Here is a 13,982-nt window from a genome sequence, read left to right as displayed (position 1 = left end):
CAGCAGCTGTTTTTCACATTTCATTTATGTTATCAGCCAGCAAATTACTATGTGCTTTCATTTTAGGGGACATTTTAATTTATCTAGGAAAAATAGATTTTTTTTTTTCAGGACAACTGAAGCATTTAAATTGTTCCTGATTTTGTTTGTACATGCAATTCTGTAACAAACAAATAGTTTGGAAAGCCTGTGTCTCCATAGCACACTGATACTAAATAGGTATAATTTCTTGGAATACATTACCAAGAGGCACATTTATCAAAGGCAGAGTTTAAAATTCATGTGAGTTTTTAAAAACTCCTCTAAATTCGACCAATCGAAATGGACCAGCAATTCAGCAGGTTTTAGGTGGTGAAAAGTCGAATTTGAGCGTGATAAATCTTGAAAATCAAATTCTTTTTTTTTTTTTTTTTTTTAAAAACTCGAATCGAATTTAATATAACTCCCTAGTAGAATTTGACAGTTTGGACCATAAAAAAATTACATTTGAATTTCGAATTTTCAATTTGACCCTTGATAAATCTGCCCCCAAGTGTTGAAAAGAATACATCAGAAATAAACACACTTTGTGAGGCTAAAATAGCCCCTATCAGTAAACCGATGCCAGAAAAGGCATTTATTTTTGTAAAGTACCGACAATGTTCGGACAATTTTAGCGGTTTTTATGAAATTTCTGAAAATTGCCTCAAAACTTGCACTATACAGCTTGATAAACAGGAACGATCATGAAATTAAAATGTGAAATCTCAAATGCTTATGTAGAGTGTGCTATTTTCTTAAAGAGGACTTTTTTTTTTGCACCATTTTGCAGATAATACATTAGATTTATTGCTTCCACTTCTCCCCTTTACTCTCCTGTTTTGGAACTGGCAACTTCAATTTCATTGTTGCCAGCTTTAAGCTTGACAGAGTAGTGAACGAGTCAACAGCTGAAAGACTTTAAACGCTTAAAGCATTGTAGCTCTTCCAACATGCGTTGTTTTTTTTTTTATCTTTTCTTACATCATCACTTTTCAGTTTTTATTTTGGTCTTCGCACACTACTATCACATTACTAGTACTTGGTTGTGTCACAGATTTTTAGCTAAAACAGTGTTATGATTCCTGCATGAATTTACTTAGGCTTCATAACAACATCTACTAACTGGTTAACAAAGCCTGATAAAATGGAGAAAAACCAACATTGAATATGTAAAAGGAAAACTTGGTACAAGCCATGTTCAAGAACTAAGCATTAATACCTGCACCAATAAAATATAACAATGCAATCAATTACATATGCGCATGAGAATGAGGCAAGCAATATTATTCTCCATCTAAAGGAAAACAAACCCCCTGCTTGACAATTTTTTAAATGTGCCCGTTCCCAACACAGGGTCCCCATCTACCTCCTGAACCACATCTAATGCTCCCACATCAGATGCCCAGCTGGTGTACAGGCCCCCTGGTTTACGGTCAACCAGGCTAACATGGACTGGAAAGTAAGACTTAACCATCTTGCAGTTTGCATGCTTCTCCTTGGTGATCAATACCTACACAGAGGATGTGACCACCATCCCTGCTACTCTGCTTCACTGACAACAGTCATAGCAAAAAAAAATAACTTTATATGGTGAATGTATTATCACAGTTCATCCATCTTTATTAGCAAATGCCAAAGGAAATACAGAGATTTTTAATTTTTGAAGTATACCCTGTGAAGGATAATGTAGCAGCTGCATGAACTACTTTGAATGAAAAGCTTGTATTGTTCATAAAAAAATCATATTTGTTCACAAATTTGGCTTAATCCATTTGCATACTGGAAGTCCCCACTGTTCTCATAGTCATGCATATCCAAGGCCACCTCACAGCTCTCTCTCACAACTCTTTCTCCATCACCAACATGTGCACGAAGTGCCTTTAGACAATCTTCATGGGCAATAGAACCAAGAGCTTCAGCACACTCATGCCGAACCATAGGGTTCTCCTCAAATCGCTCCAATGCTGCAGACAATCCTGGGACAGCTGCCTTATGTTGCATCTGACCTAACACATAACCAATCTCATGACGGAATAGGGACCCACCGATCTGCAAGCCTGAAAATAGAAAAGACAATTAAAAAAAAAAATTAATGCATATTTCACTGGTCCACTTGTGTTCCAATTGAGTGAAAATAAATAAGGTCCTTTCACTAGAGGCAGGGGTGCTAGTGGTGGAGTGTCAGGAGGTATAAAATTGGACCCCTTAAAGCAAAAGCAGAATGTCCCACATCCACAGAAAGTGCAGAATACATACTTCACCAGCCACCCCCAGACTTATAAAATCAGTGAAAATGCTCGTAAGAAAGGGTATGTGTTAGAACTAACTGTTTAAATTGCCCTACTAACAAGAATAGGTAGAAATTAAGAGGAATGTGTTTCTGAAATATATCCACTTAGGTGTAGCAAGAGAAAATAATACTGTTGTACAACAAGTTTAAGCATTTCCCCTGTAAATGGAATAATTTATATAGGTATGGAATCAGCTCCAAATTATGGGAAGGCCGGTGCTACAGATTCCATTAAAAACACAAATTATTTTCTTTTTCCCTGTGATAAAAATAGTATATTTTACTTGATCCCTACTAAGACACACATCATCCCTACTGAAGGCAAAAAATACTGTTGCGTGTATTTAATGTTTAAATAATTTTTAAATGTAATTAAAGCATGGAGACCCAAATTATTGAAAGATCACTTTTCCAGAAAACCACAGGTCCCAAGCATTCTGGATAACAGGTCCCATACCTGTACTTTAAATTGTGAACAACTGGTAATATAAAAAATGACTGCTCTTGTTAAAGGAGAGGGAGTGTTACGTACCCCTCATCATTGTAATTATGAGTTCACTTGGTTTCAGATAGAAAATAGAAAGAAAAAGTAATTATTTCTGGTAAACTATGCGACTGTTTTTCTAATATTGAAGTATAAAGTGTAATTTTTCACCTTCTAAAGCAGCTCTGGGAGGGGGGTTTGCAGACTCTGTAAACTATTGTTGTACCTGCTGAGTAGAATCCCCGAGTTTCATTAAAGGCAGCGGTCAGAATTGATACAATAGTTGATTATACTCCAGAGATGCTACTGAGAAATGTATCAACTAAATGTTGCAAAAACAGTTTAGAATCTGCACCTGAATCGCTGAGCTGCCAGACAAACACCAGAGACAGGGACATAAACTTTAAATTTAGATTTTGGAAAAACAGTAAAAAATACAAAAAAAAAAAAAAGGAAAGTTATTGGAAAAGGTATTTATTTCTGGTACACTATCTGAAACCAACTGAACTGGAAAAAGTGTTGGAAGGTGAACGACCCCTTTAATACCCTGGGCCAGTGCTCCTGATAAAAGAAAACTGCAAGCACCACAGAGCGATCCTCTTCCTGCATCTTCTTTCTTCAAGTGGGTGAAAAGCTGACTAACAAAGAAAGCCACCCATTTCACTGTATTGAGCATGTGCCAGGCATTGAAAAAAATAAGGGTAAGAAGATGGTCTTTCCATGATGCTCACTAAATAAAACCTTGGACTGGTGCAGTTTTATAACAGCAGTGCTGACCCAGGGTCAGTTACAATCAAAGAGATACCCGTTTGACACTTCCTAAATTTACTAGATTTTATATTGTTCTCTGCCTTATGGGGTGGGCATGTCTACGCAGTATAATTGCTATCTGTAAACATGCAACATTTATTTATATTTAGGTGCTGTCTTGATTCAGACATTAAAGGCAATGGGTATATGGGGAGTTTTACATTTTAACAATAATAGGTGGAAATAAAACACCACCACAGCCTTAATAGTCCTTAATAGGATAATCTTGTAATATATCTGATCCTGTCAGTGTAATCATTATCAACCACATTACAGATAAAGCGGAGCCCATGCAGCGGTTTTAAAAAGAAAGGGAAAATTGATTAATTCCCTTCTCCGCCCCCCAATGTAAACTAAAACCATGGCAAAGATTTAGAAAGGGCATACCATCTGCAAGTGCCAACACAGCCTCTTCTCCTCCAATATTGCGCAACGCAAACATAGCACGATATCGGTGAAACAGTGGGCAGGTTTCATCTAACAGTGTTGCGCGAAGTGTAGGAACATCTTTTTCCTCAGCAGGAGGAGCAGGGTCCACAGATAAATAAGGATTAGTATCTGGGGAATCTGGATTCTTCTGAAGCCACTCTATACGACTCACGGCCAGCTGACAAGTTTCTGCAACCTGAGATGTAACAAAACAACCCACTTAGTTGTTAAATGTTCTGGATATACAAGAACATCTTTTCCATCTTTATGTCAGTCAAGTTAGAATTGTTTACACTGGAAAAGAGGTTCAGGTGATATAAATATACATACAGAAAACTTTCTAATGCCTCATATACTAGTAGATCCTTCAAGAGGATAAAAGGGTATCCACTGATATTAGAAAACAGGAGGTTACTTATTATTTAAGGTATTTAAGGTGCTATATGGATGTTACAATAACAGCTGTGAAGCGGAGAAATTTTCTTGCTGAAGTATCCTGATACATTCTGTAGTTTCAAGAAAGGGCAGAGTGCCATTTTAGTAACAACGTTACAACAATTAACTAAAATTAGTTGATCCAGGGACTAATCTGGGTGAACTATAAGAACTGTGCCTTTTTTCAACCTCATCTAGTTTGTATCTATTTAGTTTCCATTACAAAATACTAGAGATCAAAAAGCCAGATCAGAAAACATGTAGTATAATTTTAACTTTGATAAAATCCTTGGCGAGCTTTACATGAAGGACCAGTCAACAGAATCATGCAAACTTTGTTGTATATCACAGAACAACAAAAATCCTAGTAAAAACTCCCATCTTGCCCTGAAAGACCTCAAATGAGGATACTGACAAAAGTCATTTCAGTAGCAATCCTCTGAGACTACCATAGATGACTGTAACAAAATGGACTTGGTTTAAAAAAAATAAATAAAAAAAAATAAAAAAAGTTGTGTTGAAGAGGACTGGCTACTGCCAAATAACATAAGTGCAAAAATACACCTGCAAACAGTCTTACACAGATCTGGACTGGGAGTCAAAATAGGCCCTGGTATTCAAAGTACAGAGAGGCCCAAGCAGCCCACCAAATAGTGACTTTCTATGGTATTTTACAGCAGCCCCTCTGGCATTTGCCAGAACCCACAGATTGTCAATCCAGGCCAGGTCTTACACTTTTGAGCAGAGAGTGAGTGCTTTGTAATATACAGCTAATTCATAGCATGAAAAGTAACCCTGTTGTAACTACCAAGAGCTTTTTTTTGGTGCTATCACTTGACTGTCCCTGGCTACCCACAGAATATTTGTCAACTCGCCCAAAGGTTGTATACAACATGACATGAGTGGTAAAAATACACTGACCAATGGATGAAAGATTTGCAACACAAATAAATATCTAACAAGCTGGAAGTAGCTATCGCATCTAGCTCTGGTCAATTAAAGAAAATAAGTGCAAATGGCATATTTTCTTCTATAAGAAGATATACAGGTGCACAAAGAACTCAAGACATTTTACCTCTATCACAGGGTCCTGGGCATATTCTCTCAGCAATTCCAACACCTCAGGGTCTCCAATAGCCCCCAAAGCTTCTCCTGGTGACAGAAATGAGAAAGAAGCAAATATTTACATTGCTACATTTGATTCCAATAACTGTAGTGCAAATTAATACATGAAACCGATCACTAACAATGTCGGTGAAGGTCCGGTATTGAAAGAGTAACTTGCTTTCTGTTCTTTAGCTGTCGATGAGGGCCATTTATCAACAATGGGAAAACAGTTCCCATGGCAACCGATGAAATTGTTACATTCATTGGTCTACCTGCAGCTGCCTTAAAAAAGCCCGATTGGTTGCTATGGGTTACAGCTAATGGGCAAATTTGCCCACTGTTGATAAATGAACCCCATGTGCAACCACTGTGTTTGCTACACCTAAACTTAGCAGCCCTTCTGCTTACCGGAGCTAGTGCAGTAGCCCTCTAGCTATTCCTCCCTACAGGTACGGAAGCCTGCCTGTGACATACACAAGTGGAATAGAACACTTTTATTCTTACCTGCTTCATGCCGAACCATAGGCTCCTGTTGACGGTCTTGTAACACTTGTTTGAGCACAGGCAGAGCCCTCCGATCTTTCATCTGCCCAAGGCAGTAGGCCAGCTCATGCTTAAGCAGTGCCGACTCGTCCTGGAAACCACGGCCGATACAGTCAATGGCCTCAGCACCCCCAAGGTTCCGCAACGTAAAAAGCGCCCGGAACCTTAAAGGCAAAGGTTTTCCAGGGTCTATTAACAACTGACCCAAGCTATGCACTTCGCTGCTTAAGGAAGCCGCCATGACAGCTGCTATTTCTCAGTGCGCGAAACACCACGCGGCGGCCGCCAGTGTCACGTGACGCGGCGGGTCAATCCCACGTGACCTCACAAGTTCTAAGTTAAAGCTGTCACTCTTACAAATGGGACGAATTTAATTCGCTGAGCGGTGGACAACTCCTTCCTGGTTTCCTTTCCAAGGATATAAATTCCTAGAACTTCCGGTTTATTGTATCCGGATGTGACGTGAAAATTAGAGTGGGACTGGTTGCTAATGGTACAGAGGCTCTTTACAGATTAGGAAATAGATCTTTCAGTGTGGTTGGGCTAAATCCTAGTGGGAAAAGGTACAGTAATAGAAACTAGACAATCCAGTCAGACATAGTTAGTTCCAAGTTTCTAATGGAACAATTTTCTAGTTGGAAAATGAATAGAAACTAGACAATATAGTGCATGTAAAATACATCCCACTTATTTTTAGTGTTTGGAAGGACTTGTGGGTATGATTTAGCTCATTTCTTTTAAAGGTATACTCTCCCTTTCACTCTATATAGTATATCATGGTTCTTATAGGATAATGTCAGCATCTAGGATTTAGTGTATTTTACACAAAGAGTCTATTTCCTAGTGGGAAACACAATATGATATGCTCTTAGTGGGTTCTCTGCTCCGCTCTACTGGTATATTATAAGACAATAGAATCTAGTGTATTTTGTATGTTGCTTACATACATCTTTGCTTAGCAGGAATGTTATCCACTAGGATCTAGTGTTTTCTAAATGAAGCGTCTATTTCCTAGTTGCTTATATACATCTTTGTTTTACAGGGATATTATCCACTAGGATCTAGTGTTTTCTAAATGAAGCGTCTATTTCCTAGTTGCTTACATACATTTTTGCTTACCAGGGATATTATCCACTAGGATCTAGTGTTTTATAAATGAAGCGTTTATTTCCTAGTTGCTTACATACATCTTTGCTTACCAGGGATATTATCTAATAGGATCTAGTGTTTTCTAAATGAAGTGTCTATTTCCTAGTTGCTTATATATATCTCTGCTTACCAGGGATATTATCCACTAGGATCTAGTGTTTTTTAAACGAAGCATCTATTTGCTAGTTGCTTACATATATCTCTGCTTACCAGGGATATTATCCACTAGGATCTAGTGTTTTATAAATGAAGCGTTTATTTCCTAGTTGCTTACATACATCTTTGCTTACCAGGGATATTATCTAATAGGATCTAGTGTTTTCTAAATGAAGTGTCTATTTCCTAGTTGCTTATATATATCTCTGCTTACCAGGGATATTATCCACTAGGATCTAGTGTTTTTTAAACGAAGCATCTATTTGCTAGTTGCTTACATATATCTCTGCTTACCAGGGATATTATCCACTAGGATCTAGTGTTTTATAAATGAAGCGTTTATTTCCTAGTTGCTTACATACATCTTTGCTTACCAGGGATATTATCTAATAGGATCTAGTGTTTTTTAAATGAAGTGTCTATTTCCTAGTTGCTTATATATATCTCTGCTTACCAGGGATATTATCCACTAGGATCTAGTGTTTTCTAAACAAAGAGTCTATTTCCTAGTTGCTTACATACATCTTTGTTTTACAGGGATACGATTATCCACTAGGATCTAGTGTATTTAGTATGAAGCATCTATTTCCTAGTTGCTTACATACATCTTTGATCTACAGGGATTCGATTATCCACTAGAATCTAGTGTTTTTTTCAGTAAATAGTATTTCCCAGTGGGCTACACTAGGATAGTATGAACAGACATCCTGTACTGCTCTACTGGGATACTATAATCCACTAGGATCAAGTGTATTTCATGGTCTATTTACCAGTGGGTTAAACACTATGGAATACCGTGAATGGACGGTATTTTCTGGAAAACTAGAATCCTCTAGGATCCAGTGTATTTTCTAAAAATAGCATTTCCTAGTGGCATTCACATTATGATTTGCTGTGAATGGACTCCCCTGTTTTGCTCTACTGGGATACTATAATCAATAAGTCTATTTTATGGAATAGGTCTATTTCACAGTGGGATAAACACTATGGAATATTGTAAATGGGCTACTGAATACTATAAACCAGTGCTGTCCAAATTCTGTGGTATGGAGGGCTGGATTTTTTTTGCCCTGTCGTCAGATAATGGAAACCAGTATTGACCACTTCCTGTTTTTTACACTATCTCCACATTATCATAAGTAGATATACATATGCGCAAACACACACATCCATCTTTTTTCACTTCTGGTGCTCATCCATCACTTATCACTTTAAAAAAAAAAGTTTAAAGGACAATTCAACCCCAATTCTTCTACTTTTAAATTTTCCTGTCTCCTGCCGTGTGTGTTAGATGGTTGATCAGTCAGTCATGCTCTGCCTGAGGGAGGTGAACCTGGTGGGAGTATGTTAGCATTTTGAAATAATTGTTATGGGGAGGACCCCATAACAATCATTTCATGTTTAATCATGCGCTGGGGGTTGCTGTGCTATCCACTGGTGAGCAGGAGGCTTATGGATTTAACGGTATGTCTTAAAGGGGAGTTCAACCCCATGGGCGCTAAACCCCTGCCCCCCTCCCTCTTCCCCCCAGGCCTAACTCCCCCCTGGGCTATTGCCCCTAACTTGGTACTTACCCCCAAACTCCAGTTCCCTTCGTGTAGGTTCGCAGCTTCCATCTTGTCCCGCGCCGTCTTCTTCCTCTATTGATTGGCGGCGCATGCGCAGTAGGACGCATTTGCCGGTTTGTACTACTGCGCATGCGCCCAAAGTTTACGAAGTTCAATCTGTGAACTTTGTGAACTTCGGGCGCATGCGCAGTAGTACAGACCAGAAAAACTGTCCTACTGCGCATGCGCCGCCAATTGATGGAGGAAGAAGACGGTGTGGGACAAGATGGAAGCTGCGAACCTACATGAAGGGACCTGGAGTTTGGGGGTAAGTTCCAAGTTAGGGGCAACCCCCAGCACATGATTAAACATAAAATGATTGTTATGGGGCCCTCCCCATAACAATTATTTCAAAATGCTAACAAACTACCACCAGGTTCACCTCCCTCAGGCAGAGCATGACTGACTGATCAACCAACTAACACACACGCCAGGAGACAGGAAAATGTGAAAGTAGAAGAAGCCAACACAGTCTTTGCTGCTACACGAAGGACAAACAGTTGTGTTGCAGCTAAGATAGCATTTGGTCGATATTCAGATGGAAAAGTGGAGCCGCCTGTGAGTATAAGTTTTTAGAGAACTCTGTGCTTCGAGTATGTACTGTTCTATGTAGTGTCACCACTTGAGAAAGGACTAAAGGGCCTAAAGCATGTGTCTGTAAATACTAATCACAGCAGTTAATCTGCATTTTGAGTGTGCTCCTTCTCATTTATTTCAATTGGAGTAGAGCCTCGCACACCCGTTATGTAGATGTATAGATTTGCTCGGTGCACAGTGAATGGAGGATACGGTGACCTCCCAGTAACTGGAGCAAAAAACACACTAGCACACAAGACTTGTATCTGCAGGGTAAGCCCTTGCAAAAGTTTTTACTGTGGTGGTGCAACGTTTCAGGGCTCCGCCCCTTTGTCAAGCATACTACATACAGGTGCAGATGAACATTATAAAGGCAAACCAATTAGTGAGTCATTATACAGAAATGTGAAGAATCAATTTCAATACAAAAAAATTTTCATTATAAAAATTACAAAATTACCAAAGATACGTAATAATACGATGAATTCACATCAGAGAGAAAGTTTTTAAAAAATACTTTCTTCGCTAAAGGCAGCGGTTTTTATGGCATTTCTGAAAATTGTCTTAAAATATTGCAATTTCATATTTGGCGTGATTTATCTTGATACCTAATAGTATGTATGAAATTTTGAGGTGATTTTTGGAAATGTCATTAACATCAGCAAATTTAGGAAATATTTGTAGCTTGGTGCTTTGGGGTAGAAAGAGATGCATACCCAATTTAGATTCGGGGGAATGTGTACTTATCGAAAATATATGGCTCTCTGGGGTGAACCTACCGTTAGTGGAATGTTTGGCCTTGAAATCAGAAGTATGCCGTTTTGTGGAGCGGTGCTTTGGAAATTTGCTAGTGTACTGCTTGTAGATTTTGATCTATATAAGTGAGAAATCTCCATAAAACTATATATATTTGGTATTGCCGCGTTAGGACTCTTACTCACTGGCGTTCTGACCTGCGCTCCCCTGCGTTCCGTTTTTTGGCGTTCAGCCGCAGGGGAGCGCAGGAATAGACGCATGTCATTATTTCAAATGGGGCTGTACTCACTCAGGCGCGTGTAGGGGCCGAACGCAGGTTGAGACGCAACATGCTGCATTTTTCCTGCGTTCGGCGCCTACAGAACGCCAGTTCAGCGCAGGTCAGAACGCCAGTGAGTAAGAGCCCTTAAGGAGACAGACCTTTCCAAATCGGCTGTGTTCTCGTACATAAAATAAATGATGTTTCTGATATATGTATTTGTAATATGTGAAACTTGATTTTTTTCCATTTTATTAGGCACTTTGAAGCCTATATTTTTTTTGCAAAAGTGGAATTACACAAAAATTATAGCATATTTTAAAAGCGCAGGTTATCCTGAAAAAAAAACATATTGTTTTCCTGGGTAAACTAAAAGACCCCCAGGAAAGGCCCTTAAAGTGAAAGAGTACAAAATGTTCAAAAATGGTCTGGCAATAAAAGTACCAAATCAGCCAAATTGTCTGGCAGCGAACAGGTTAAAAGAGGAGCAGAATTAGGAATGCCAGAGCCCACCATAATAAGTTAAGAATACAAACAATTCAGAGAGTTGGGTGACTTGATGACGGGTTTTTTCTTCAGTTGGTGGGTTGTAAAAGACAATGGGGTAGTTTGTCAACACTGGGAAAATGTACTCATGGGCAGTATCCCATTGCAACAAATCAAATTGTTGCATTCATTGTTCTACTTGCAGCTGGCTTTAAAGAGAACTAAAGCTTAACTAAAGAAGAAGCTAAAAATGTTGTAGATTATGTTTTCTGCTTCTGTATCAGCCCAAGGCAACCACAGCCCTTTAGCAGTAAAGATCTGTATCTCCAAAGATGCCCCAGTAGCTCCCCATCTTCTTTTCTGCTGTAAAGCTAGGGAGAGCAAAGCAGTAATAGTGTGCCTGACAGAAATTCATGTATAATGACTACATCTTAAAGTGCAAAGGGAGCACATTTTAAAGGTTATAAGATTATAAGAGAAAACCTCTGTAGAGAAATTTCCTACATAAAAATGAAGTTATGAACCAAGGGATTCCCTCGTATTTCACAATGCAAAAAAAGAGGAAGGGAACTTTTCCACAGCATTGTTGCTTTTATTGGTTTAAAAAAAACTTTCTGCAAACTGCGTTACGTATTGTCTGCAGAAGTGTGAGTCATGCATTTGCTTTATGCAAATGAATGGGCTTTGGACGCACCTCTTATTTTCTGAGGGAAGTCTGACTGTGTTGGTTAGCATGGTCAGAAAGCATGTAATATGGACTCTGTTTAGTGCCAAGGGTCCAGTATAGGGACCAGTAAGCAGAGTCAGCAGTTTTTATTATGGTATTGCGAGCTTTAGGCTAATTTCATACAAGCCCTTTCTTCACAGGTTCTGATGCTGTGTGTATTAAAGGGATACTGTCACAGGAAAACATGCATTTTTCAAAATGCATCAGTTAAGGGTGCGGCTCCAGCAGAATTCTGCACTGAAATCCATAAAACATAAATGTATGGGTGTCCGCTATGTCCTTAAACCGATGCAGCAATCTCTCGGCGACCAGTTATGAGAAAATGTATTTGTATTAACTGAAGACTTCTACTTACTATATACCTGTTGGTATCAGCCCAGTCTATATACTTCTTATATGATTGCTTTGAGCACCTGGACGGCTTGTGAAGGGCGGATTCACCCGTTAACATCACTTGGGTCTGGATGCGCTGAGTGCCATACAACTTCGGCTGCTGTCTGATCGATACGGTGCACATATTCATTTTTATACCATTGCTTCGTTTATCTTGATGGTCTGTGTAAGACCAACTCACCTCCTTTCTACACCTGACTGCATTTGGCGTAAGTGAACACCGTTCCACACTGGAAGTTGTAACATTGATGCAGTGTTTATCCGTATACTTCACAACTTGTTTGCTTATGTGCCGCTTCCTGACTATTTTCACTACACAGCTTGTGCAAGTTTTGGGGATATGAGCGTGTTATTTTCCAACTACCCCGCGGACTGGCTGTGCAGGTGACAATATACCTTTATACATCTCCCAGCAACACTGACTGTGGATTTAAACAGACAAATTGATACCACAACTACTAGAGACACGGATCGGAACTGTATACTGTGCGTGATACTGGGACTTGGTCATACTTTATACAACTTTAATAATATTTTTACTTTTATATATATATATTTTCTATATATATTTTGTTGTTTTTTGTGTGTTTTTGGCTTTTTTAAGTAGACTTATATAAAATTCTGAGATGGCTACATAAACACTAGTTGAATATCTGAATCACGTTAATATGTCATGCTATAGACATTCACCATGTGTTAAAGTATGTAAATTAGTGATTCAAAATTCCCCCCTACACTCACGTTAGTGTGACACATTGATATAGGGAATCCTTTAGGTGAATACGCTGCACTGAATACTGGGTATGTTTAGGTTATTTGTTACACATAATATAACACATTGTTTTTTGCGCACACTACACATTTACGGCCCGTAAGTATCATGATAAGTAGGAATGGTCTTAAATGAGGGTGTCCAGATAGTTGAAAGGGTGCAAGATTGACTATGGACGCTGCCACACCGGATAATAGGTTCAAGACACATAGCAGGGAGGCACACAAGTGGTTATACTATATGTGTTATTTTCTATACACTAGCAGGGCCCGATTTCATAATTTCCTAGGGGTACAATGAGTGGTAGTTTTTATACTGAACATATAGGATGGATAGAGCTTTAGAGCAGGCCTGTCAACTGTGCACATTTTTTGTTAAAACTTTTTGTAACATCGTTTAAAACTGTGACAATGAAGTGATAAGTGACAGTAAAAGTAGTATATTGAAACAATGTTACATTATATGGTGATTTTAACAGTTGAAGTAATATATTTTCTTAACATAGAGATTATTAACAAAATGCTATTTATATTCGTGCTATGCACTTTTTAATACATTTTTTGAGATGTTATTAGTGATATTTAAATTGGCAGTGATGTTCTGGTGATGTAATCAATACGTCAGTTACCATTTGTCTAGATTCCCGCCAATCCTTGTATTTATGGCATTCTCACAAACAATTAGACACTTTGAGAAAGGCCTCGGAGGAGGCCGAAACGTCAGACTCGCATGTTTTAATAAAACTTTTTATTCAGTATCTAAGACCTGAGAGTGCGGATCCTTCTCTTGCCTTGGTTATGAGTAATATAGCCGATATATACAATAGTAACGTATATATACATATATACGTCACATAGTATATATAGTATATATATATTATAAGTATTGTATAATATGTATATATGTTATATATATATAAAAAATGATATATATAGTGATAATATATAACTATAGCTATAGTGTATATATATTATTATGAATA

General features: G+C 38.4%; 1 protein-coding gene across 1 annotated transcript; it reads right to left on the bottom strand.

Annotated features, from left to right (window-relative positions):
• Positions 1–1,621: 1,621 nt before the first annotated feature.
• dohh.L (deoxyhypusine hydroxylase L homeolog) lies at positions 1,622–6,392 on the bottom strand. Its single transcript, NM_001093861.1, is given in 4 exon segments — positions 1,622–2,078; positions 3,993–4,230; positions 5,545–5,621; positions 6,081–6,392. Coding segments are annotated over 4 exon segments (912 nt in total). The 5' UTR covers positions 6,361–6,392; the 3' UTR covers positions 1,622–1,761.
• Between the last annotated feature and the right edge of the window lie 7,590 nt (positions 6,393–13,982).

This window comes from Xenopus laevis, chromosome 1L (genome assembly GCF_017654675.1).
Source record: "Xenopus laevis strain J_2021 chromosome 1L, Xenopus_laevis_v10.1, whole genome shotgun sequence".
Lineage (NCBI taxonomy): Eukaryota > Metazoa > Chordata > Amphibia > Anura > Pipidae > Xenopus > Xenopus laevis.
The sequence above is the reverse complement of the archived record's forward strand: the minus strand, read 5'-3'. Positions and strand labels throughout refer to the sequence as shown.